This window comes from Pongo pygmaeus, chromosome X (genome assembly GCF_028885625.2).
Source record: "Pongo pygmaeus isolate AG05252 chromosome X, NHGRI_mPonPyg2-v2.0_pri, whole genome shotgun sequence".
NCBI classification, from domain to species: domain Eukaryota; kingdom Metazoa; phylum Chordata; class Mammalia; order Primates; family Hominidae; genus Pongo; species Pongo pygmaeus.
This window is the reverse complement of record NC_072396.2, coordinates 15,926,561-15,953,049: the sequence shown is the minus strand read 5'-3', so window position 1 is coordinate 15,953,049 and position 26,489 is coordinate 15,926,561. Positions and strand designations below refer to the sequence as shown.

The 26,489-nt window shown below is 39.0% G+C and overlaps 1 protein-coding gene across 6 annotated transcripts in view; it reads left to right on the top strand.

Annotated features, from left to right (window-relative positions):
• Positions 1-26,489, top strand: part of PIR (pirin) — a 108,016-nt gene that overhangs the window by 18,395 nt on the left and 63,132 nt on the right. For 4 of the 6 annotated variants that reach the window (XM_054472424.2, XM_054472425.2, XM_063660728.1 and 1 more), the window contains exons 4-5: positions 15,301-15,384; positions 18,985-19,191. In XM_054472424.2, the coding sequence (XP_054328399.1) occupies positions 15,301-15,384; positions 18,985-19,191 (291 nt within the window). The remainder of the gene's footprint in view (positions 1-15,300; positions 15,385-18,984; positions 19,192-26,489) is intronic. The other 2 variants (XM_054472427.2, XM_063660729.1) reach the window with 1 other exon arrangement.

Genomic DNA, 26,489 nt, shown 5'->3' with positions numbered 1-26,489 from the left:
TTTTCAATATCATAAAGACTCTCTATTGTTCAGGGAGCATCTTTTGTTATATTTAACACTGAGATATTAGCTATATTCCTATTAATATGAGAAAGAAGACAGGACTGTCTACCAGTACCATCACAGTTTAATATGGTTCTGGAAACTATGAAGCTATTAAGTAAGAGTTACAGTGTTAGAAAGGAGGAGAAAAATTATTTGTAGGTAATAAAATAATAATGAAACTCACAGTGGCTTAATGTGGCTTTGGTTGGTGATATGACTGCAGGAGGGAGGAAGGCTCAGGATTTGTCCTGAAGTTGTGATTGTAGTGAAGCACACAAATCTTAGCATATATATTCATTTGGCATGATTTGAGAGTGAAGGTAACAGATATAAGAAGGAAGCTAAAGCCACCTCTACTCTCAAGACACCCCTTGGCACCACTGTACTAAGAATGTCAACCAAAACCTATTAGTAAATGGCTGGATATAAAATAACTATGAAAAATCAATAATTCTCCTGCTTAAAAGCAATAATCAGATATAATGGTGGTGTTAAAGCAAACTAAATATGGCTTGAGAAGGACTTTGTATTTCTATATTTGAGTCCTTGTGGACGCACCATAACCTAAATTAATAGATAGACAATATTGAAAACCTAACTTAGAAGTATGTGCCTGTAACAATAGCTGGGTCTTGGCTAATCCCAGCATCCATACTTCAACCACTCATACACTGCTGAGTGTTCAAACAAGGCAAACACTTGTTTGAACCAATCCAGCTGTTTCTGTACCTCACTTCTGATTTCTGTACGTCACTTTCCTTTTGTTGTCTATAAATTTGTTCTGACCACGTGGCATCCCTGGAGTCTCTCTGAATCTGCTGTGATTCTGGGGGCTGCCAGATCTGCTAATTATTTTTTTTCTTGGTCCGTTAAACTCTGTTAAATTTAATTTGTCTGAAGTTTTCTTTTAATAGGGGAAAGCATCGTACTCATAATGACGGTAAGAACCCGATGTAATTCCCTAGAAAAAAGTTATTCTCCTTTAACCCAGTAATCCTACTTCTATGACTCTATTTCTGGGAAAAATCCAAAGTAAGAAGAAAGGCTTATTAACAAATGTTTATTCTGGTACAGTTTTAAAAAAATAAAAAACAGAGGCTGGGCGCGGTGGCTCACGCCTGTAATCCCAGCATTTTGGGAGGCTGAGGCGGGCGGATCATGAGGTCAGGAGTTCGAGACCAGCTTGGCCAACATGGTGAAACCTTGTCTCCACTAAAAATACAAAAATTAACTGGGCGTGGTGGCAGGCGCCTGTAATCCCAGTTACTTGGGAGGCTGAGGCAGGAGAATCGTTTGAACCTGGGAGGCGGAGGTTGCAGTGAGCCAATATTGCGCTATTGCACTCCACCCTGGGCAACGAGCAAGACTCTGTCTCAAAAATAGATAAATAATTAAATAAATAAAAATAAAAACGTATTCAAAATAGTAGAGGAATAATTATATATCTAGAAATTATCTATAAGAAAATTATTATATATTTGAAAGATGGAATGTTATGCAGCATTATCTATAAAGACAAATATTGTAGCCAATTTAAATATTCATCAATCATAAACTATTTAGATTGTTTTTTTTTTAACCTCCACAACTAGTGACTTTTTGGGTGCATAATTCTTTGCTATGGGGGGCTGTTCCATGCATTGCAGGATGTTTAGCAGCGTCCTTGGCCTCTACCCACTCGGTGCCAATTGCATCTGCCTACACCCAGTTGTGACAATAAAAAAAAGTCTCCAGACATTGTCAACTGTCTTCTGGGGGTATGAGGGGGAAAATCACCCCTGGCTGAGAACCAGTACTTTAAATATATGTGTCCAATAGCATGGCTTACCATGCAGTCATTAAGGAGAATGACATGGCTTGATAGGTCCTAATGTAGAACAATCTTGATGATATTTGGAAAGTGACAGAGGCAAGGTGCACAATTTTTGTGGCATAGTGCAGCATTTATATAAAAAGCAAAAACTAGGCCTTTTTTCTTTTTTAAATGGCTTATTGCCAAGTTTATTGTGGGGAAGATGGATTATTATAATGAATGATTATTTCTACAGACTATCCTGATGCAAATAAAATAAAATTACAAAATACATGTTATAGTACCCAAAGAAGATGGTGTTTAGAGAGAAAATGAACACATCATAACAGGTACAAATACGTATTTACAAAGCTTTTTAAAAAGTAGTGGTTTATATATTTATAGGATTGTACAACCATCACTGCTGATTCCAGAACACTTTCATCGGCCCAGAAAGTAAACCTGAACTCATTATCAGTCTTTTCTCATTTTTCCTTCCTCCAGCTCCTAGGAACCACACTTTCTGTCTCTATTTATTTGTCTATTCTGACTATTTTATATAAAAGGAATCATATGGTATGTGGCCTTTTGTGTTTGCTCTCTTTCACTTAGCATAATGTTTTCAAGGTTCATTCAGTTTGTAGCATATATATTTCTTTATATGCCTGACTAATATTCTATTGTATTGTATGGATAGACCACATTTTGTTATCTAGTCATCCATTGGTGAACACTTGGGTTGTTTCCATTTACACCTTTATTCATGGACTTGCCTGGATTATCTCTGAAAGGACCCCCAAGTAACTCGTAATGTGACCTCTAGGGAAGGTTAGTGGGTGACAAGGGAAAGTTGTGGACAAGATTATTGGTTTTCGCTGAACGCTTTTTTTCTCTTTGTACCTTTAGAATGTTTCGTTGTATTTGTTAATTATTTAAGAAATTCATGTTTTCGAAATTCATGTTTTCAAAATTCCTTCTTCGCATACCAGCCATTCAGATATTTAAAGATAAACTATGCCCTCATGGTTAGTGAAGGTCCTGATGATCACTTGTTCTCCAGGAACTCTTGCTGAGGCCTCCTACTTGGTTTTGCCCTCTCCAGATAAAGTGAACCTTATCTGTGTTCTATTCCTGTCAACCAGATAAGCTAATAATATACGCCAATGTGTAATGGGGATGAGGACTTTCTCTAGGAAACATTTGTGCACCATTAGAGGGGCCCATGAGATTTAAGAGTGCCTTAAATCAAAAGCATAACTTTCTCCTCCACAACACGTTCCCTAGCTGAAAGGATATTAAAATAGTGAGTGCACTCATGAGTTTAGAAGTGGAGGCAGAGGACTTTCAATTTGCATGAAAGTTAGAAAATAATTAAGGAGGAACAAGATGGGTATAGTTGAAGAAGTTTCATGTTTTGAGGCAGAAGCTATCCCTTCTAACAGAAGGATCTGGGAGGGCTTCAGGGAAAATTTACCCATTTAGTAAGGCCTTAACCAATAAGTAAGATTTGACTCTCTGTATAGTGGAGGTAAAGGTGAAAGTCGCGGTATGGGGATATAGTAGAAACAGTGAGTCATCTAATCGGGCTTACAAATGGGATGTGGAAGGATGGGAAGTGGAGGAGTATTATAGAGTCTAAAATTTTAGGCTGGGCCATTACTGGGGAAGGCCCAAGCTTCGAAGCCCAAGCTTGATCTCTAGCTATAGATAATGAACAATATTTCACATCCTGATACTGTCAACTTAACACAATCATGTTAAAATAAAACCATCTTTAGCCTAAAAGTTCTGCTTTTTGTGGAGTGCTGTCTATGTCAGTGGTTCTCAGGTGGAGGTGATTTGTCCGTCTGGGTCATATGGCAATTTCTACACTTGATCTTAGCCAAAAGCCCGAGAAGCGACTCATTTGGCAATTTCTGTAGTCATTTCTGAGTGTCACAACTGGGGAGTGCTACTGCCATCTAGTGGGTAGAGGCCAGGGATGCTGCCAAACTTCCTACAGTGCACAGGACCGTTCCCACAGCAAAGAATTAAAGCCTCGTCTGTGTTAACAAGCGTAGGTCACATGAGGTAGAGTAGAAATTTCACTGAAATATTCTTTGAAAGTAGTCCAAATAAATTCCCAACAAATTTCCCTGTACATCCTACCCACACCATATTGCAATTACAAACAAAAACCATTCATGTCTTAAAGGCTACATTCCAAGAGTTTTTAAGTAGAAAAATTGAGTGTTGGGGGGGGTGGGGGGGTGGGGGGCCGGGGTGCACCGGGCGCGGTGGCTAACACCTGTAATCCCAGCACTTTTGGAGGCCAAGGCGGGTGGATCACTTGAGGTCAGGAGTTCAAGATCAGCCTGGCCAACATGGTGAAACCCTGTCTCTACTAAAAATACAAAAAATTAGCTGAGCGTGGTGGTGGGCGCCTGTAATCCTAGCTACTCGGGAGGCTGAGGCAGGAGATTTGCTTGAACTCAGGAGGTGGAGGTTGCAGTGAGCTGAGATCGCACCATTGCCCTCCAGCCTGGGCAACAAGAGTGAAACTCTGTCTCAAAAAAAAAAAAAAAAGAAAGAAAGAAAAATTGAGTGGGGGGAAATGTAATAAAGACTATAAGCCAACCATAAAAACATTATTTTATATCACCAAATATAAAATAAAGCTTTTCAAGTGAAACAAGAAATAAGTCCAAAGTAAATTAACATAGATCATTATATGATAAAAAGCTTCATGCAAATTGTCCACACTATTAACAAAGCTACTTCAGAGTCATCCAGTCAATAGACTCTTAGAATCACAGGCCTGTCTACACAGGATTAAACTTGAAGGAAATTTGCCATGCAACAGTATTAACTACTGATATATGAGAAGCTTCATATGTTGATACATTACCTGTAAGCCTCACAACAACCTTGAAAAGTAAAAATTGTTATCCCCCCCATTTTACAGATGAGGAAACTAAGGTCCAGGGAGGTGGTGACTTGCGAAGTTCACACAGGCCATACAGAGCAAGATTTGGTGGGCTCATATGATCCCAGACCCACATTTGTCCACTCTTTTTTGCTACCACTCCTTCTGGAAGAAAGTTCCCTTTCTATGTATCTGATATTTTCTCAATACTTTGGCACATTCAGATGATCAAAAGATTTTTCATACCATTAGAAATGAGATTGTACAGGTGACATAGACCATAAAACTATGAATAAACACCCCATACTCCTTCTGCCACTCACTTACTGCGGGACCTGTGCTTTCATGGTCCAGGGATCTGAATTTTCCTACCTGTAAGTGCAAAATAGTGCTCTCACTTGTCCTCTGAACTTCCAGTATAATGAGGAAATGGATTAGGTTGATTGTACCTGGCTATTTAAGGACAATCATTTACCTTACTTCTTATAGCTGCAACACTGTTCATGATCTAGTAGTAACATGATAATAAACTCATGTTTCAGTTGCTTATAACTTACTACAACCTAATTTTTCCCTCTTTCCGTATACCTTTTCTCCCCACCCTACCTTAATTTTTCCCCCCAAATTTCTTCTTTTTAAGACCCACCTGGGAGGATTCCTCCTCCACGAATTACTCCCTCATTCCTCTGGAATCTTTGTCACGATCAATCTTTCTTCTAGATTTGCTTGTACTTCTCTTTAGCTTTCATTTCTCTTGTCTGCATGTTTTAGTGGTTTATCTTCTGCTAGAGTGGTAGCTCCCTGAAGGTATGGAAGCAATGACCACTGTGTTCCTTCTAGATGATTCCTGACTTCCTTGTTGTGAGTTTGTAATGACATTTTATCTTGGGTGGGCCAGAACGAAAGAAAGAAAAAGAAAGGGGAGGGAGGAATGATTAGCAAAGTAGTGGGCCTTTTCCTAGAGATAAATTTATTGTATTTAAAAGATTGCTCTTTATTCAGATATTGCTATTTTTCCTTGTTTTGGTTGTTAGAATGGCCTTTCTTTTATGAAATGATGATCATAAGAGATAATTTTTACTTTTCATAATCTGAATTTAAAAGTTGGCACCACCACCCACCATTGAGGAGTATTCTATAAAATACTTCACCAGTACTCTTCAAAATTATCAAGCTCATGAAAAACAAAGAGTGAGAAACTGTCACAGATGGAAGAAACCAAAGGGACATGATGACATGGATCCTGGGCCAAAAATGAATATTCATAGAAAAACTGGTGAAAGCCACATAAGTGATATAGTTTAGTTAATGGCAATGTATCAATGTTGGTTTCTTAGTCTTGGCAAATGTTCTGAGGTTATATAATATGTTAATGGCAGGAGAAGCTGGGTGGACTCTCCATACTATCTTTACAATTGTTATGTAAACTTAAAAATTATTCCAAAGTTTAACTTTTATTTTTAAAAGACTAAGGAAGGCAAAAAATTGGCATCCCTCTCTCAGACCCCTTTATTATAAAATGTTTTATTGCTTCTTGATGTCCAAAATCCTGGGGCCTGGGGCCCAATAACATCAAGTACAATGATCACACTCACTAAAAGTTTGAGAAATTCAATCTACAGTGAATTGAATCAGGGAATCATAATAATAATGTACCCATAAAAAGGTGTCAGCTGCTTAATTAAATATTATTATAATGAAATTTTAACAAAATATTAAAAGGAAAATTGACATGAGTCTCTGAAACCTATTCCTCTGTAAGACCCCTGTGAGTCCCAAACCTGCCCAAGACCATATGTGCAAACCAGTGTTTTCAGGCACCTCATTCTTAGGTGTCTGCCTTAACAACTTTTAACTGGAGACTGTACTAAGCAGAAGAACTTCCCTCTACGCCACAACATAGCTGGTCCCTTAATGACTACATGGCAACCTGCCACAGTGACACACAGTCTTTAAGCAGAGATGCCATGCATGTGCTACAAGACATATTTAATAATCAGTGGATCTATTGGCAAGACATAGATCTGGTTTGGTGAGGTTTGATTTTCGGAAAAGAATGAGCACACATCATTTGTGTCAGCAGAGGGCTCTCTTAAGCAACAATAGTTCTGACTACCCATTTTTCTTCCTTAGGTACAGAGAGAACACTTTTTTATGTGGAAATTTGGGTAGTCATAGAAATTAGCAAACCATTCCCTTCAGGCCCCTTCAGTATAACATGGAAATTAAAACAATGGAAATGAACATCTTGAGCGCAGTTTTGCCAGATGTAGGTGGTGCCAGTTAAGAAGTTGGGCTGCCGATTACATGGCGACCCAGGCGTAGCTTGTCTGAAGAGATTCCCCAAAACATTTATTCCTGATCTGGGTTTGAAGAAGAAGGGGCATTCCTGGTCCTGGGGTTCTAGAAGCAGCTGGAAGTTTCTGAGGGAGTTTGTGATTCAGCTCTTTTGAGTAGTTAGGTTTGGGAATATGATTATCATAGAACCTTGATGTCCGTGTCAGAAATTTTAATCAGAGTGAAAGAAAAAAATAGGTTTGGGAGACTTGAGAATGGGAACAACGTAAAAAAATAAGAGACAAATAAGTCAGTTGTTCTTTTCTTTGTAGTTAGATGGTAGATAGAACTCTTTGATACCCACACCGAAGAAGGATTTCATGATCACCTCATCTCAGGATCCTGTAGCTTTGGGATCTTCCATAAACCTACTCCCTTCACTCAGAAATCATGAGGCCCATTTTCAGCTTTGTGTATATTAGCAGTAGGACCCTTTCTTTGCCTGAAATAGCCAGTTTGCCTGAAGCCATTGAAGTTGGCAAAGTCCCCTTGTTACCTGTGTGAAATCCCTGCAGTTCTGGCTCCTATTGCAATTGTCATGGGATTTCTCCTCTGAGACAAGCCCTGTGCTCCCAGCACATACGTTACTGGCAATATGCCGTCAGCATTTGTGAGGCAGCATGGGGGTGGGGGAGTTAAAGTAGTTTTATTCTCAGGGACAGATAATGTTGGTTTAGAGCCTTGTTCTGCTATTATGAACTGTAACCTTAATCTCACTAAGCCATGATGTTTTCATCAATAATATATAGGTGATCACATATTTCCGGGATCAGATGCTTTGTAAATGCTGAAACGCTATGCAAATATAAGATGCTATTCATCCATCCATCCATCGATTGATTGATCAATTCATTCATTCATTGAACAAATCTTCAGTGCCAGCTGTATGCTAGGCACCATTGTAGCTAAGTTAAAAAAGTAAGTTAAAAAAGTCCCTGCCTTCATGGGGCTTACATTCTCTTAATGAAGACAGACAATAAATGAATAACAAATAATTACATAATATAGTGTCCCATGGTGAAAAAGCTAGGAAGAAGAAACAAACCATGGTTGGAGGATAAAGAATTGATTGATAAATTAGACCAGATAGGCTGGTTGGAGGTGGCCTTTCTTAGGCAGTAACATTTGAACAGAGGCCTGAGTGAAGCGAGGAGGTGAACTATGAGACTATTGGAGGGGGTGGGGGGAACTATTCCAGGAAGCGTGAGTAAAGATGCACGAATAGGATCTCTGCCCACGGAGCTGTGGTGGCTGTGCCAACTCTAGAACTTACCCATCACCTGTTATGGGCCAGGTGCTTTGCATACATTACTCACTTAGTCCTTACCACTCTCGGAGAGCTCACCTCCCAGGTCTATGCTGTACATGAGGAGACTGAGCCTCCAAGAAGTGAAGGGACTTCACCCTGCATACCAAACCTGGTAAATGGCAAACCCGAGGTTTGCACCAGAGCCCCAAAGCCGGAGTAGTTTTTGGAGACAGGGCCACACCTGCAGGGGGCAGAGTGGCGGGAGTCTCTGAAGCACTGGTGCTTCTGCAGGGTGGTGGCAGGGAAATGTAAGGCAGGACCTGGTAGAGCTTTAAAATACTCGGATTTATCCATTGGCCGAATACCTGAACCGTGTTGGTTATCTTTTCCTTTTTGTTAAAACCACCTTTTGGAACTTGTGAAGGTGCGTATGTGGGGTTGGGATTGGGTGAGTCAGTTTAGTGGGGTGATTTTCCAGGTTTCTACTCAAGTCATGAAAACATTTTTGTAAAATAACTTGAGTCCTTAATTGTATGGATTCAGACATCCTTGAAGACCAGTTAGCAGCTTCTATTATGCAATATGTTCCTTGCTGGCATCTCTCATCAGCCATGACCTCAACTCGTGTTTTGTTTTGTTTTTCTCTTTTTCCTACCAAGCCACTAGTAGACCAAAAAAAAAAAAAAAAAAAAAAAAAAAAAAAAAAAAAAAAAAAAGCCACCATTTTAAAGCAAATGGAAATTAAAGGAAAACAGTTTTCCCTGTAATATAAACGTTTTGCTTTAAAGAAGAAGTCTTGCATCTTATTCCCAAACACTGAATGAGGTACTCAGACTCTGCCTTCTAGATACCAGCCAGAAAGAAACAACAAACTATATTATCTCTTGCGTTGTAATTCTTCAGAATTAATTTCTAGCTCCTTGAGGTACACCTTTCCTAAACTTCACATGGCAAGTGACACTTTTCTTTCATCACTATTGTGTGTTTTGTCTTTCTGCCCCCAAACACAAACACACAAGGAAATAAGAACTGACAAGGAAGCAAAAATATTTAGTAAAGACTCACGGAAAGAATTAGAAGGAGGAAAAGAGGAAGCAGGACCAAGAAGCACGTCAAGTGCTTTAAGAGAACACCTGTTTCAGATTACAAATTTCTTACTTAATTAGACACATGCAACTCTTGAGTTTAAACATAACACAATTCGTCAGCCACCCACGGCAATTCTCCAGGTGTTTGTGATTATGTAATGCCCTAAAAAATCATCTGGATTGTGTCAACTCTCAGAAGTACTGCTTCAGTTTTTTAAAAAATCCTCTACAGACATTAATTTATATGTAAAGTCTCAGTCTAGCATTTACACCACTTAGCAAAAAAACAAATAAAAGGTTATAATAAGTAAAACGTCAGTGGTTTCCTTGGTTTCTGATTTTTTTCCCCAAAGGCTGAAAGTATGTTTTTTGCTTTAAGTAGTAAAAGATAGGCATTTTGTATTCAATAAAACTTCATTGACTAGACTTCTCTAATTCAGATTTTATGATATTTAGGATAGGAGCAACGAGGTTGAATTGTATAACCAGGGAAAGGAACATCCACACTGCAAAAGTAGAGGAAAGGGGGGATAACTGTTTCCTGAATCTTTTTAAAAAAGTGTTGAAATTGCTTCCTAAAATCAAATTTGGAAAAAAAAATCTTGATGTCCACTTAGATTTTCATCCTTAAATGAGTCATACTCATCACAATTTACTTTTTAAAGTTGCTTGACATATTTTTAGATGGTTAGCAACCTGAAAGCCCTTAGGCTTGGATAATTGAAAAATATTTGGGGATGGAAAAGAATATGATTTGAAAGGGACTCCTTTGAGAGCCCAAAAGGGAGCTTCAGCCCAAACAGAATGGAGATTGCCTTTCTCATGCAATTATTTTAATTAAAAATGCATGTGCAGCAGGAAAAGAAAAGCAATTCTAGACACCACCCCTTATAGTTTGGCTGATTGTTTGAAATCTGGAAGCTTTTGTTTGTCCTCTTAAATTTTTAAGCTTTGTATTAGATCCTAAATGCTTTGTTCCTATTCTGACATAAGCTCTCTCTATAAAAAATGCAGATCTTTTCCACACAGTAACACATGTTAAAGTCGGAGCTGCATTGTCCTACATGTAGTATGGAATTACTCTTCTGATTCTTAGTGTTTCTCCTTGTGTCTCACTGCCTTTCTATTCAGCCCCAGTTCACCTAAGCAGGGAACAAGATACTCATCAGCGTCTATGTAAAATAAACTATACCACTTTCATCCACTGATTAGCGGCAGCATCTTTGTTTTTTCCAAAATAAAAAAGTTGTTTCCATTGTATAAAAGTCAATTAATTATTACAGAAAATTCAAACTGTCAGAAAAATGGGAAGAAACATATCTGAAATTCTACTATCTGGAGATGAACACTGTTCACATTGTGATGTATGTTCATCCGGGCACCTCCATGCGTACTAACACAACTGGATAATTTTATTTAAATGAGTCCATTTAAATGCATTGTTTTATTTGTCCCCTTTAAATAGAATTGCTGTTCTGTAACCTGCTTTTTCAGTTAAATAATATTTCATTTTTTTCTGTGTTAATAAATAAAGGTCTATATCACTTTTTAACAGTTGCATAGTATTCTCCTATATGGCTACACTATAATTTAGTTGTGTTACTTATTAACCTATCATCCAGAATGTCCCTGTGTTTTGTTATTACAGTAAATATTGCAGAGAATGGAATTGTGCAGAAAATCTTGTATTTTTTTGTTTCCTTAGATTCAAATCTCAGAAGTGTACTATTTGCATTTAAATCCTTCGTCTATTTGGAACATGTTTTTATATGTAGTGGGGGATTACTGTCTTTTCTCATATGGTCATTTGTTCCAACATCATTTACTGGGAAATACATCCTTGCCCCACTAATTTGAAATTGCTACTCTCACATATTAATTTGCTATACAAATGGGTCTCTTCTATCCCTGTGCCAATGTTGCATTGTTGCCATTACCATAGCAATTTCTCAGATGGGGATTTTAGACTTCAAACCTAGAACCTCTAATTTTTGTGGCCATCTGCCTGTGACCTGCTGGGGTAAAGGCCCTGCCTAGGCTATTCTGTTCACAGTATACCTCAATGATATTGTTCTGCAGGATGAAACGTGGTAAGTCCTTGTGTCAGCCAGCCCTGATTTGCACTGTATTATGTGCTCTGTAAATATTTTGATTCAAGAACTGGCATCCAATAAAGTTAGCTCAGGAAGAGGAGAGTTTATTATAAATCTGCAATATAAAACGTCAACAACATGACAGTAGCAAGGCTTTTATTGCTTTTAGTTTAGGTATTAGGAGGCATAATAAATAATAACTTGTTCTCCCAGCCTGAATTCTCAACCAATTGAGAAGATAAAGGAGTAAGAAAGATGGCAGACAAAAATACCTTTATTTCTGATAAAGCTGATACTGGAGAAGGTGGCTTATATATGCAGGCAGGTGGGCTTCTGAATACTGCACCTGAAAATAAGGCAGATTTACTCAGATCTCACCAGCTGTGCTAGATCCCTGTAGGCTACCACCACGGGTGCTAGTCCCTCTCACGGAGACAAGGAGAGAAAGAGGACACTTGCTTTCTGTGGGTAGGCTGACTCTCAAGAGGAGGGAGAGTGGAGGGGCTTGGCTCTGCAAACTCAATTTCTACTTTCAAATCTACCAGTCCTACTTACTATATGTCTTCCTCATGAGAATATAAGCTTCATGAAGACAATTACTGTATCTGTCTTCTCCACTTTTTTATCTCCCAACACAGTACCTAGGACATTAAGGACTTCAGTGAGTATTTGTTCAATGAATGTTGTTGGTGCACTTACCTTCTCAATATATTATTTTAAAATTATTGTATCATAGGTTTTATATATTTGAATTGATATCTTATGATTACGTCCTAAATATACAAATGTGTAGGGCAAAATAATAACCATTGCCGTTTATGATTTTTAAAACAACTTTTTGAATTTTCATATAAAAAAAGACTATTTAGGTCTACTTTTTATGCCTTAGGATAAAGCAAAAACATAGACAACAAAAACAATCTGACTTTGACATATTCGATGAGTGCTTGTATAGAGGAGGAAATAACAATTTTATTTGTGTAAAACAGCAATAACTGATGTATATGCTGAGAACTTCATAAATATTTTCTCTTCTCTTGCCTCGTGGGCATTTTTTGTTTTTCTTTCTTCTTTAAATCTTATAATATTTCCACTCTGTTGTTTATTGTGGATTTAGGTATTTCTTGAAGGAGTTACAGATAAATTTCCCAAATGCATACAAAATGGATGTCGAATCCAAATAGATTGTACAAAAAGAGCCCATGTCCTGACACACAACATTTTACGCTTTAAGTGCTAAATTGTGTATTTCAAATAACAATGTTGCCATGTTCCTGAGGTAATTTTAAATTCTTGCTAATTATTGGTATCTTTTAATCTTTATTTGCTAGAGTAATCACTATAGCCTTAAAATGAGAAGTTTTGAGTTGCTTGATTTTTCCCTTTAGTAGAATAATAAAATAAGAAGCGTTTAATTTTCTTCTGCTTTTTAGAGTTGATGCAAGTCTTGTTCTACCAAAAGGTACTGTGATTGCAGAAAGTCCTGGGAGGGTTTTTCTATCTACACAAAATGCCTACCATAGTTGACTACTGATTTTCAAATTCATTCTATCTAAATCTGTGCTATCAAAGGGAATTTTCTGTAAAGATGGAAATGTTCTATAATCTGCACTATCCAATATGATTGCCATTAGCCGGATGGGGCTTTTGAGCACCCAGAGTGTGGCAGGTGCACCTGAGGTGCTGAATTTTAAATTTTATTTAGTTTTGTTTTTGTTTTTGTTTTTGTTTTATTTATTTATTTATTTATTTATTTATTTATTTTTTGAGATGAAGTCTCACTCTTGTTGCCAAGGCTGGAGTGCAATGGTGTGATCTCGGCTCACTGCAACCTCCGCCTCTCGAGTTGAAGTGATTCTCCTGCTTCAGCCTCCCCAGTAGCTGGGATTACAGGCCCCTGCCACCACGCCTGGCTAATATTTTTGTAGTTTTAGTGGAGACAGGGTTTCACCATGTTGGCCAGGCTGGTCTTGAACTCCTGACCTCAGGCGATCCGCCCACCTTGGCCTCCCAAAGTGCTGGGATTACAGGTGTGAGCCACCACACCCAGCCAATTTTATTTAATTTTAATTAATTTAAACTTAAATAGCTACATGTCGCTAGTGGCTACTCTATTGGGTAGCATAGAATTTCTTTCCACTTTTAGATTTAGTATGGACATGTCCCTGGAAAAGTTGACTTTAATTTCTGTGAATTCATTTAACATATTTTATAAACATTTATTGAGCACCTAGCGAGTTTGTGTGCTTGGTGTCAGAAATATGTTTCCTTTGGATTTCCTGAGGCAGCTTTTTGGTGAAGGTGTGGAGACCTCACATATGTCATCCCACACACCTGTGTGAAGGACCCTGCTGGTTCAACAGGAGCTGTCTCTCTTTCACCCCGATCTCCAGGGCCCACCATGCCAGGGCCATCATCTGCTGGGCTGAAGGGGTGAGTGGCGGCTCTTTTCACTCAGCTGTGAGCTCTGGCAGGCTCAGGGATGCATCTGCTAGGAGGAAGGGGCACCTAGGTGAAATTCTCTCAAAGACATTGTATGGCTAATGTGGCCCAGTCACAGAGATTCTTTATCTCAGTTTACTCCACTTAGTTGCTCCTGACACTTTCCTCAACAAATTTTCTGTGGAAAAAGCAAACACGTCTTCACAGCTACCCAATAACTACTTTTTCTTTTTCCTTTTTTTCAAGCTTTATTGAGGTACAGTTGACAAATAAAAATTGTTTATATTCAAGGTGTACAACGTGATGATCTGATGTATGTATACATTGTGGAATGATTACCACAACCAAGCTAAGGTATCCATTACCTCACATAGTTACCTATTTTTGTGGTGAGAGCAGAGAAGATTACTCTCTTAGGAAATTTTAAGTGTACAATACTTACTGTTAATTCTAGTCACTATGCTGTGCTTTAGATCTTCAGAACATATTCATCTTGTCACTGCAAGTTTGTACCCTTTAATCAACATCTTCCCATGTTCCCTACCTCCTGACCCCTGGTAGCTACCCTTCTACTCTGTTTATGTGAGATCATGCAGTATTTGTCCCTCTGTGTCTGGCTTATTTCACTTAGCATAATATCCTCCAGGTTCATCCGTGTTGCTGAAAATGGCAAGATTTCCTTATTTTTTAAGGCTTACTAGTACTCCATTGTGTATATATACCACATTATCTATTTATTGGTCAACAGATACTCTAGTTATTTCTATATCTTGGCTATTATGAATAATGCTGCAATGAACATGGGAGTGTAAAATAACTCTTTGAGATAGTGATTTTATTTTGTTTGGATATATACCCAGGATGAGATTGCTGTGTTGTATAGGAGTTCTATTTTTCATCTTTTGAAGAACCTCCATATTCTTTTCCATAATGCCTATACTAATTTACCGTTCCACCAGCAATGTATAAGGATTCCCTTTTCTCCACACCCTCACCAACACTTGTTATCTTTTGACATTTTGCTAGTAGCTGTCCTAACATGTGAGATGATATCTCATTGTAGCTTTCATTTGCATTTTTCTGACAATGTTGACTACCTTTTCATACACCTGTTGGCCATTTGTATTCTTCCTTGGAAAAGTGTCTATTCAAGTCCTTTGCCTATTTTTTTTTTTAATGAAAAGGCAACTCACGGAATGGGAGAAAATGTTTGCAAACCATATTATCCAATAAGGGATTAAGTTCCAAAATATACAAGGAACTCATACAAGTCAGTAGGAATAATTAAATAATAACCCAATTTAAAAATAGGCAAAGGATCTACTTTTTTTCCTGTTTGTTTTTCAAAGGTATCCTACCTCCTGGAAGGGGGCAGCATGGCCCATGAAGACTTCTGTGGACACACTGGTAAAATGAACCCAGGAGATTTGCAGGTATGGCCAAGGACAAGGAATTGCTGGTGGTTTAGTAGTTTTTGGGTGCACATGCTTGATCCTGCCCACTTCCAGTACATTCACCCTTTCCACACTCTCTCTATTATATTCTTGACTTCTCCCTTTCTACATATTCTTTTACTCAGCCTGGAAACCACACAGGTCTCTTATATTCTTTTTTCACACTTTCCTTGACCCCTCAATCACTTTTTAGCTCCCACCTAGTCTTTTTCTTACATTTCTCAAAAGAGTAATCAGGAATGATATCCCAACTTCCTTATCTTTCATTCGTTTTGTACTTACTGAAATCAGATTTGGCCTCTCAGTAGCCTCTTCCAAATCTTTACTGAAGCTTTTCAGGTAATGGTCACTTGTGATGTCCCAATTGCCAAATTCAGTGATTGTTTCAGTCCTCATCTTTCTAGACCTCTCTGCTGCATTTGAGACAATTTATTATTTATCTTCCAACTCATTTGCAGGGTTAGGTGTTATCACTTAAGACAATGACCTTGAGCCCTCCATCATCCTAGTCTTGTCTGAGATATGTTACAATTAAAATCCCCTAAAATACTTGGGTCATATTTGCCAGTTTTGTAAGTCGAAACTCTATACCAGGTACTTTCTGGGATTTTATATGTATATGTTTTGAGGAATGATAAATTCACATATTTGAATCATAATATTTCAATGAAAGTGAAATTTAAAGACAAAAAAGCAAACGAAAAAAGTCATGGCGAAAAGTCAATAGTAACCTCTCACTGGAGCAGAACATGAAATGAAGACTGCTTGCAAAGATAGATATGATGACTGGAAATGTCCTGATCGTGGAAGTGGTGACTTCTGCCATCTGCACCATGGAGCTGCCTAGCAGCCATATGTGTGAGACATTGGTCAACACTTCTTCTACCACTATAACTTCACATTGATTAGGATGATGATTGCATAGTGTCTTTCAGTTTATTCAGAGTTTTCGTATGCATGATCTCTTTGCGATAAGTATTATTATTATTATCGTTTTGAGACAGGGCCTCACTCTCTTGCTCAGGCTGTAGTGCAATGGTACATTCACGGGTCACTGCAGCCTCGACCTCCCCAGCTCAAGCGATCCTTCCACCTTAGCTTCCCTAGTAGGTGGGACCATGGGTGCACAACACCACACCTGGCTAATTTTACTTTTTTGTAGAGGTGGGGTCTCGTTGTGTTGTCCAGGCTGGTCTCAAACTCCTAGGCTTAAGCGATCCACCTGCCTTGGCCTCCCAAAGTGCTTGGGTTACAAGCATGAGCCACTGTGCCCAGCAAAAAGAAGCATAATATTATTCTCATCTCATTTTTAAAAATGAGGAAATGGGGATTTAAAGATGTTTTTAAAAACAGATGCCCATGGCCTCAGAGCTAGTAAATGATGAGGATGGAAAGAAAACCCCATTCTCCCCTTCCAGATCCAATATATAGGCCATTTTAGGTAAGGTATTGCCAAACTAGCTCATATCTAAAAAGGATAACCAAGGTATTGAAAATATGAAGAAATGAACTTTTAAGGGAAAAGGAAAATGCTTAAAAATGGGAGGATGTCTTTGAGGGACACCAATAACTATCATTAGACAGAAGAAATGCAGCATAAGAGGGTGTTTAGGTATACCTTATACTGCATTAGAGCAGGGTCAACAAATTTTTTCTATAAAGGGCAAATGGGCTTTGGGGGCCATATGGCCTCTGTTGCCACTACCAGACTCTGTCATTGCAGCATGAAAGCAGACATAGACAGTATGTCAATGAATGGGCATGGCCGTGTGCCAATAAACCTTTACAAAAACAGGTGGCAGGTTAGATTGGGCCCCCAGGCTGTAGTTTGCCAACTCCTACATTAGAAGGTTTAACAAGCCTTTTCAAATGGGAGTAGAGGGAAATCTAGACTTCATGGAAGAAAAAAATCTTTGAAGTATGCGCTGGCCTCCTTTCAGATCCTTCAACTAATAATGCTCTTTCTTGTCTCAGATTCTTTTTCACATGCTGTTGTCTCTCTGTGGAATCCTCTTCCTCTTCCCCTTCCCCTGGCTAATTCTTACTCCTTGTTTGGATCTCAGCCTGAAGATTGCACCCTCAGATAAGCTGCCTTGAACGAGCAGGACACTTCATGTGCTCACAGAACCCTGTCATTCTTCGAAGCGCAAGCACAATTATAATGGCAATAATGATGCATGACATTGTTTGTCTAAGGATTTTTCCCCTGATGAGGGCTGTGTGGAAGATGCTTTTGATGGCCTGCCTCATAGCCCCTTGGCCCAACTGTGAGTTCAGGTGGTGATGGTCCCCGTATGTGTACAGTACCATCTCAAGTGCTGTTACTCTGTCTGAAGCTTTCTCCAGCCCTCACTGACCATATGTGGGCAGACCATATGTGTCAGTGATTTAACACTCCCCTGGGAACTCTTGGTCAGTGAAGGATGGGAATTAGAGTCTAAATACCCTAGCTTCCCCTCTTCTCCATGCAACAATTTGAAAGTACATACATGGTTCCCAGTGGGATTGAATTCCAGATGTCCACAGATGTAACCTTCTTATTAACAACTCTTTTTGGCTTTCTCCCTTGCCTCACTCTTCCCTACTCTCTCACTTGTGCTTTCTGCATCACTTTCCAAATAAACAACCTGCACATGTCTTTGTCTCAGGAACTTCTGTGGGAGAACTCAAACTAAGACAGGTAGGAAATGCATCTATGATGTTCATACCTTCATCTCCAGATTCCAAGATTTAGTCTTTGGGGCTGGTCCCTAATCTGCTCTTAATAAAGACATGAACAAACACTTGAAGAATCTGCACAACAGTGGAGGCAATAATTGTTTCTCCAAGTAGCAAGGGTTCCATTACTGGAACTGAGCAAGTACAGACACAAATTAACCATCCACAGTATAGTGGATACTGGGGACCTCCAAATGTATTTTTAGGCCCACATATTTATATCCTCCAATGTCTGGGAACACTGGCTGCTGATGGCTCACAGCTGCTTCCCTCCCTAGGAACTGCCCTCTGCAGCGGGAATTGCCTCACCCAAAGTTGTGCTTTCCACTTGGGGATGGCCCACAGTCAATGGTTTGCTGATGTGGGGATATAAAAACTTGGCCACATTGTCTCAAGTCGGGACAATTCTGAAGGTACATCTCAACTCCAGAGCTCCCTGTTGGATTGGCTAAAGCCTCTGTAGTAACTGCATTGCTGGTTGGCTTCTCCCCCTGCCCAATCCTGCTTTTTTCACTTCTTAAGTTGTATCTCCTGAGAACACAGCCCAGTATACTATCTTCCTGCAACTCCCCGTCTTAGAGCTTAATCTAAGACTCAGGGATGTCAAAGAGAGGATTCTTCCATTTGTGGGAATTCCAGTTCCAATGAGTTGATTTCAAGTGAGGAAGCACAGGAAGCATTTGCAAAGCTGGAAAGGGCCCCAGCAATTGTCACTGATGTTTATTATTCCTCTCGATGCCCAGGGGCTCTGATAGCAGCACTGGTAAGATGCCTCACTTAGTGATGGTGTAGTAATTGTTCCACCTATAGACTTATTAGGAGCTTGGTTATGTTTCCCTCTTGTTGGTTTGGTGTTTGCAGTGGATGACTGCGGGCCGGGGCATTCTGCACGCTGAGATGCCTTGCTCAGAGGAGCCAGCCCATGGCCTACAACTGTGGGTTAATTTGAGGAGCTCAGAGAAGATGGTGGAACCTCAATACCAGGAACTGAAAAGTGAAGAAATCCCTAAACCCAGTAAGGATGGTGTGACAGTTGCTGTCATTTCTGGAGAAGCCCTGGGAATAAAGGTAAGCCAGACTATTGTGTCTATTTAACCTGAGGCGTGCAGTGACATAAGGCTGGCCCCTTCTGGGTTGTTAGCGCTCACTAGGTTTGCCAAAATTCATGTCCCATGGGATGGACTTGATTCATAGTTGTCAGAATAAGTGCAACCTAAGAAAACTCAGAAATTTTTGCTGCATACAAACCCATAGAGTTAGGAAAATTACAAGAAAGCAAGCTCATATAAAGTTTGGTCAAGGAGCAATTTTCAAAGTGTGTCTTAATATGTATGCTGATTTAGCCTAATTCCTTTCACTTATAGTGCAATTTTATGCTTTAAATTATAGCTCCTTAGTACAGCAGGATTGCTACCTTTAAGAAACAAACAACCAAAAAGCAAGACTAAACTCCACAAAGATTTACGTAAATTACTTATGCCCAACTTAGTAATGTAAGGAAAGCACACTACTACATTGCAGAAAGTTTATTTTTAAATTTTAACTTGACAATTTGTCTAACCCATACATGACATGCCCTGTACATTCTTTTCAACTGGGACTTTATACTATTTGGGTTTATAGTCTCACCTTTTTGATTAAATAAATCAATTTAGGCTAAAGATTATGGATATATTTGTGGGAGGAAAGGGGTGTGGCAAATGCCATGTTAATTGTACACCAGAACTGCTCCTGAGGAGGATAAGATTCCTCACACCAACCAATTTGAGGTAGTGTGTTTTCTTAGGTGGGGTTTCCCAGAAGCAGACCCTGAGATGAAGATTCCCATCCAAGTGATTTTTAAGTAAGTGTTCCTAGGAGAACAGTAAAAGGAATCAGGACAAATTAGGGGAGGAAGTGAAGCAAGGCTGCCATCTCAGGCAAAGTCCTAACGAAGGTGGCTTTACCTTGATCCTGCAAGGGACTTTGAAGGATCAACGTGCCTCAGGGATGTCCGAGCCCATCCCTGGCAAGGGAGCCGGGCTTTCATGCTCCCTTACCCAATGGTCATTGGTTATGGCCATTAACTTTGAGGTGGAGGCACCGAAATGGTTAAAAGGGATCTGAGGGGATCTGGGAGAAGCCTTGACATCGGGTACTACACATGGAACCTGGCATTGAGTGCATCAAGATAATGGAAGTTACTCTGCCATTCTCCCAGTGCACAACCAGTACTTAAAACTATCTAAAACTAACTTCTGTAAATTTTAATTTTTTGATGTGTACCATCAGGGATAATGGCTTGGCAGTGGCTACTAACCAACCACTCAATGGGATGCATAGGATGGTTAACAGAATGGTCATGGTTATTGGTTGGGACTTACCAGTTTTTGTATTTCCTGAACTATAACCAAAGTTTTACTGTTTTTATTTATTTATTTATTTATTTTTACCTGTACCGTGCCTAGGTATATGGATTATTTTGTTTTGTGTTTCTAGTGCAAACAAAAGTAATTGAACAACAACAACAAAAAATCAAAGTTCACAAAGTTAAGCATACCTGACTGCTGTCCACACCCCTGGCAGACCTATTGCTTACTTTGCCGTTGGAAAAGACCCTTGGTTGTGTTTCTGTGACTCGTTTCTGTTTTTCCAAGCATTGGTCAGTGAGTGCCCTTTTCAGCTGTTTGTGAAGAGTTTCTTTCCCTTGAGCTCTGCAGAAGAGGGTTAAGATCCTGTGAGGACTTCCTGGTGTAGCAGCAAAAGATATTGTTCGGTATAGTATCAGGCAGAGTGGTCTACAGGGAGCTGAATTAATACAGATATGAAGCTGCTCACTCCATCTCACATGGTATTTTCCTTCCCTGCTTCCAGGACTCTGAGGTTTTAGGGACACACCTTTAGGGGATACTGAGATGGATAGTAGAGGGCAAGAAGCCCCCCTCTGCTTCAACCAAAGCACAAGACTTTGCCCGATTTCATATATTGTAATTGTCCATAAGATTTGATTTAGAAAAAGAGTTGAACTGTTGGCAGTTCAAAAGAGAAATCAGACCAGTGATTTAGTAGATTAGCAAAGCCAGTGATATCACGAATCCTTAGAGTTTACAACTACTTCTCATTTATAGAAATCATAAGGCAATTTAAAGTTGGAGCCAGTAAAGCACTTTTAAGCAGCAGACCATGTGGTCTTGTAATCACAGCCAAGGATAAGAGACCAGAGGTAATGTTTTAACTTTGTAAAATAATGTCTTAGTATCTGCCAGCTTCTATTATTTATTTTTGTTGAATAGAATCTCTGAAGTGAATTATGTTCTCCTAAGTAAATGATCAGTCTTTCTTATGAGTGAATTTTAATAATAATGCCTCTTAGAACCATGGGCAGCAGTAATTTAGATTTCAAGAGGCAGCGTGGTGCAGTGGTTACCTGCATGGACTCTGGAGATAGAATGCCTGGGTTGGAATCCTTACCATGAAATAGCTGTGTGGCCTTGGGCAAGGCAGTTGTTACCTTCTCTGGACCTCAGTGTCTCATCTATTAAATAGGAATTTTTGCGAAGATTAAGTGACTTTTTATACATTAAACTCTCAGAATAGTGCCAGACACATTGTAAGCATCATATAAGTGGCAGTTATTATTTTGATTAATTTACGGTAACTTGAACAGGAGCTGGGCTGAGATTTATGTCTGCCATCTAAGCTAAAGGGATTTGCTGTGATTTGGGAAGGGTTATTAACCTGCACTCAAGAAAGGACACCAGTAAGAGTCATTTTAAAGATAGGGAGCAACTGGCCATTACTTTGTGAGTCTCATAAGAAACATAGTTTTGCACATCTGAAGCCTTAATATCTGATTAACAAGGAATGACTGGGTCTTAAAAGGTCTAGACCTACCATAAAAAGAAACTGAATATTGTTTCGCATCAGGAAGACAATTTTAGGTTAAATTACAAGGTGAGGCTGAGAATATATATTTCAAGAGATTAATGTATTTATAACCAATACAGAGTCAACAACAACTTCCATCTCTGCAACTAAAATATCTAGAAAATGAAATTAGCAATAATTCCAGCACTTCGTCAACTTTAATATTCATGTGAATTACCTGAGGGTCTTGATAAAATGCAGACTCTGATTCAGCGCATCTGAGGTGGGATCTAAGAGTCTACATTTCTAACAGGCTCCCAGGTGATGCCAATACTGTGGTCTGGGGACCACTCTTTGGAACATGCATAATGGGCATGGGATCCAAGACACAGGAGTTTACCCATCTTGAGAAATCATTTGATTAAGCTCCTATAGAAGATGTCAAATGATCTAGTACTGTGAATTTTGGCAAATCTCATTTAGCTTTTCTGGACCTCAGTCCCGACATCCACAAAAAAGGTGAGGGGGGTTTTGAATAAGATACTGTCGCTTTTATGAGCAACAAAACTGCCTTTTTGATACTACCAAGGGTAGCTGTATGCCTGTTTCCCAGGTTGTATGTACCTGAGTATTTATTCAACCCTTGGAAAGCCAAGGCAGAACAAGATTCTGCCAGGACAGCACAGTCTAAAGTGAAGGCTGAACAGGGAGAAAAGGTTAAAATGGGATAGTTTGAATAGTTCCTGTCACTTTTGGAAGGTCAAAATCACATGTTTATTTCATGAAAGTATGAAATTCTCCAAACCCCATTCCATCCTTATCAGACAACTAATCAGCAATATTTATTGCCAGCTCTCTTTGGAACACAATTCTTTTTCCAAAAACACGCCTCTACTTGCCTCCTGCTGCTCTAAATTCTGTTGTCAGAAGCAAACCTTGAGGAGGCCTCAGCCCCACTGGGGTTAGAGAAAGGCAATCTGGAGCCAGATGGCCTTGGTTCAAGGCCAGCTCACCACTGACTCACTCTGAAGAAGTCACTTAAGATTGCTGTGCCTCAGTGTTCTCATCTGTAAAATGGAGAAGATTATAATGACCCAGTGCAGAGGGTTGCTGGGAGGATTAGGTTGGCTATTACTTGTGAAGTACTTAGAACTGGTGCAGAGTAAGCCCTCTACAAGTGGTTGCTATTTTCACTTCCATACAAAATCTTTGGGCAGTTTTCATGTGGCCTGCAAATGTAACCAAAAGAATCTTTCTTCTGATGGACAGTCTGTATATTCATGTGTTGGATGATAACCAAACTTTAAAAAATTTAATTTTCAAAAATGCCTGCTAAACATCTCATGTAATTCACTCAGATCATACCACTGTGCACTTAGCACCGGAAACAATGCCTGAGACATAACAGATGATCAATAAATATTTTCAAATGAGTAAATGAAATCATTAAAATATACATGGATGCTGGAATAAGAGAAATGAAGGTAAAGTATTAAGAAGATAGACAATATAGGGATTAAGAATGAGTGAAATAAGCTTAAAATGAGCTTACTAAAAAGTTAAGAGAACAATAAAATTAGCTAAATTATATGTTAAAATAAACTATTTAAGGGATTAGGAAGTAAGGAAATAAAAACCAGATTGATCTTTTTTTTTTTTCTTTAAATGTGGACTCTTTTGCAGGACCCAAATTGTTCTTGCAGGTTTCTTCAAGCAGTGACAATAATGGTGAACAAAGGTTCAGAGGCTTGTGGTTCCCCTTGGAAGTCCACAGGCAGGTGTCTTCTTATCTGCTTTAGCTTCTTCCATGTAGCTTTTCAGGGCATGGCTTGAGCTCCAGAATAGTGGATATACTTACCAGCTTTCTAGGCATTTCTTGTGGATATCTCCCCTCCCTTGCCGGTTTAGCTGTACAAGCATTGGAAGACCCCATGTCCCTCGGGCAATTCTTTCCTAGTCAACGAGCAACCTGCCCACTAATCGGCCTGTGTTGGTTGTGGGTTGACAAGTAATTTATAATCAAGCCTGTAATAATCCCCTGTGATTTGGATAGCTGATAGAGTCTCCTGGCTATAGCAAGCCACTGGTGCACACACACGATTTTTCCTGTACCAGAACTAGAGAGAAATAGCTGCCCACATTTTCCAGGTTTTGCTTTCATCCAAGACACTTTTAGGGGCTGGATGTTATTTGAAACACTTTATCACCAAAATGCAATTTTGTCAGTATTCCTTCTACCTTAACTTGATTAAAAATATATTTTATGTGGCTTTTGGGGGAATACTTTTATAGCACATGCAAACGGTAGTGGGTTTTGGGCAATCAGAATACTGGAAGGTAAACTTAAAACATTTTTGCATCTTAGTAAACTCAGAACATTTTCAGGGGAGATTTGACTTCTTTGATTATATTGGGCACATTTAAGGAGCTCCTCCCTCACCTGCCTTCCTGCATTTGCTTCCGTCCACTGTGTGATGTGGAGAGAGCTGGGCTCTTCCCACAGGAGGCTGCTCTTTTCTTCTCAAGCTCAAGAGAACAATATTTTGAAGTAGCATTAAAAAAACTATTAAATCATGGAAACAGGTAACATATACACACACACTTTTTTTGCCTTTGAAATATTTCAGCAAGTTCATGGATCTAGCTAAAAAAAAGAGAAATAACGGATACTCTCCTAATGGCAGAGAGTGTGAGAGGGGCACTGGGTTTCTGACATAGGGAGCTTGAGTAAACAGGCTCCAGCTGTCCCAGAGAGCAAGCAAAGGAAAAACAACACTTGCTTGGGAAGGAATTCTCCCTTCCAAAGACCTCTCTTTTAATTTATTGTATTTATAAATCAGAGCGCTCTGTGATAGATTTAAAAACTGGATATTTAACAAATGTTCCCTTTGGGGTGAGCGTAGCAGGGATAAGGATGGACCTGAAACTTCCCTCAGTATGTCTTTTAATTTTTACTTTTGAAAGATAGAAATGCTTACATATTTAAAATATCAAGTTAAACCAGAAGTGAAAAAAGAAACAAGTCTTAAAATCAAAAACAAATAGAAACAAGTGAAGAATCTAAAATTGGTATAAAGATATTGGCAACATAACCACACAGAGAAAACATTTATTTGAAGGGCTTTTAAACATGATTTCCTGGCTGTACGTTTTAGTGGGATATATTCTAAAGACAAAAAGAACAGCAAAAAATATTTTAAACTTTACTCCATAGTTTTTGTCGTTAGTGTTGGTTTTATAATTTCATAACAAGTTAATGTGTATTATGAAATAAAACAAATTAGTAAATTTGTTAATGTTTATAGAAATCAAGATTTTCAGTATAAGAAAAATGGATACAAATATAAAAGAGCTAAGAAAAATACTGTAATATTCAATGTTAAATTCAACATTAAATAGACATTTTAAAACAGTGGATGGCCATTATTTCTTTGAGGCAGTTTCTGGAAACAATATGATTTTATCATTTTAGGAGTCCAAGATTTTTGATGATGCAATTTATGTTTCTTTCTGATAACAACTCCATTCTCCACTGATTATTTCCATTGATTTTTTTATGGTTCATGTTTAATTCAATGCTATGAGAAGTGCTTTAAAAAGTTCCACCTAAGAAATTCACAATCACCCTAATGAATTCTGGTGAAATTACCCTTTTAAGACATTCTATAACTGTATTTTAATGGATAGATAGGAGGAGAAAGTAAAGGAAATATCCACATGAATCAGAGAGCTTCCTGGTCTCTTTCTGACACAGGGCAAGGGAGGAAGCAGAACATTTTGGGGAGAAAGAATTCTGCAAAATACTGTAGAAAAAAGGAGTTGAGGATTTCCCCATCTTCATCTCCTTGCTTCTATGCACCAAGGTCCAACCCAGGTCCCCTCTCTTTGGTGCAGCCTTCTCAGCTGTCCTGGCCGACAAGCATCTCAACTTCTGCCCAGATCCACACAGCCATTCTGTCTTCATAACTCATGAGATTTTTGGGCTGATGGCATTTAATTTACATGTCCCATTTCCCCTTAATTCCTATTAGGCACCTGCTGTGTGTACATCATGCAGTTCCCTGGAGATACAATGTGAGTAAGATACAACCACTGTCCTCAAAAATGCTCACAGTCTAGCTTGGGAGAGAAACCGGCAAACAGCAGAAGTATAATGTGACACAGGAAACACGAAAACAGCAGTATGTGAAAATCTCATGATACTCCAAAATAGGGAGAATCAATTCTGCTTGTGTGGATGGAGCAAGGGAAAGAAAGATTGGGCAGGGATCACATCTTGTAATGGCTTGTATAAAGACTTGGATAGTAAGAGTGCAGTGACTATTTAGGCGTCCTGATGCAGGCTGCATAGGCAACCAGATACTTGGTGGAGTTATGGCAGGGCAAGAGGAAGGAAATGATGCAAAATATGGGGATGGAGAAAAACCCAAGTTTGTGTACTTCTGGATTTTGCCTAAGGCCAACGTTTGTTGTATGCATATTCTTGCATCCTTCTCTCACAAGGTTTTAAATAGTAGGGC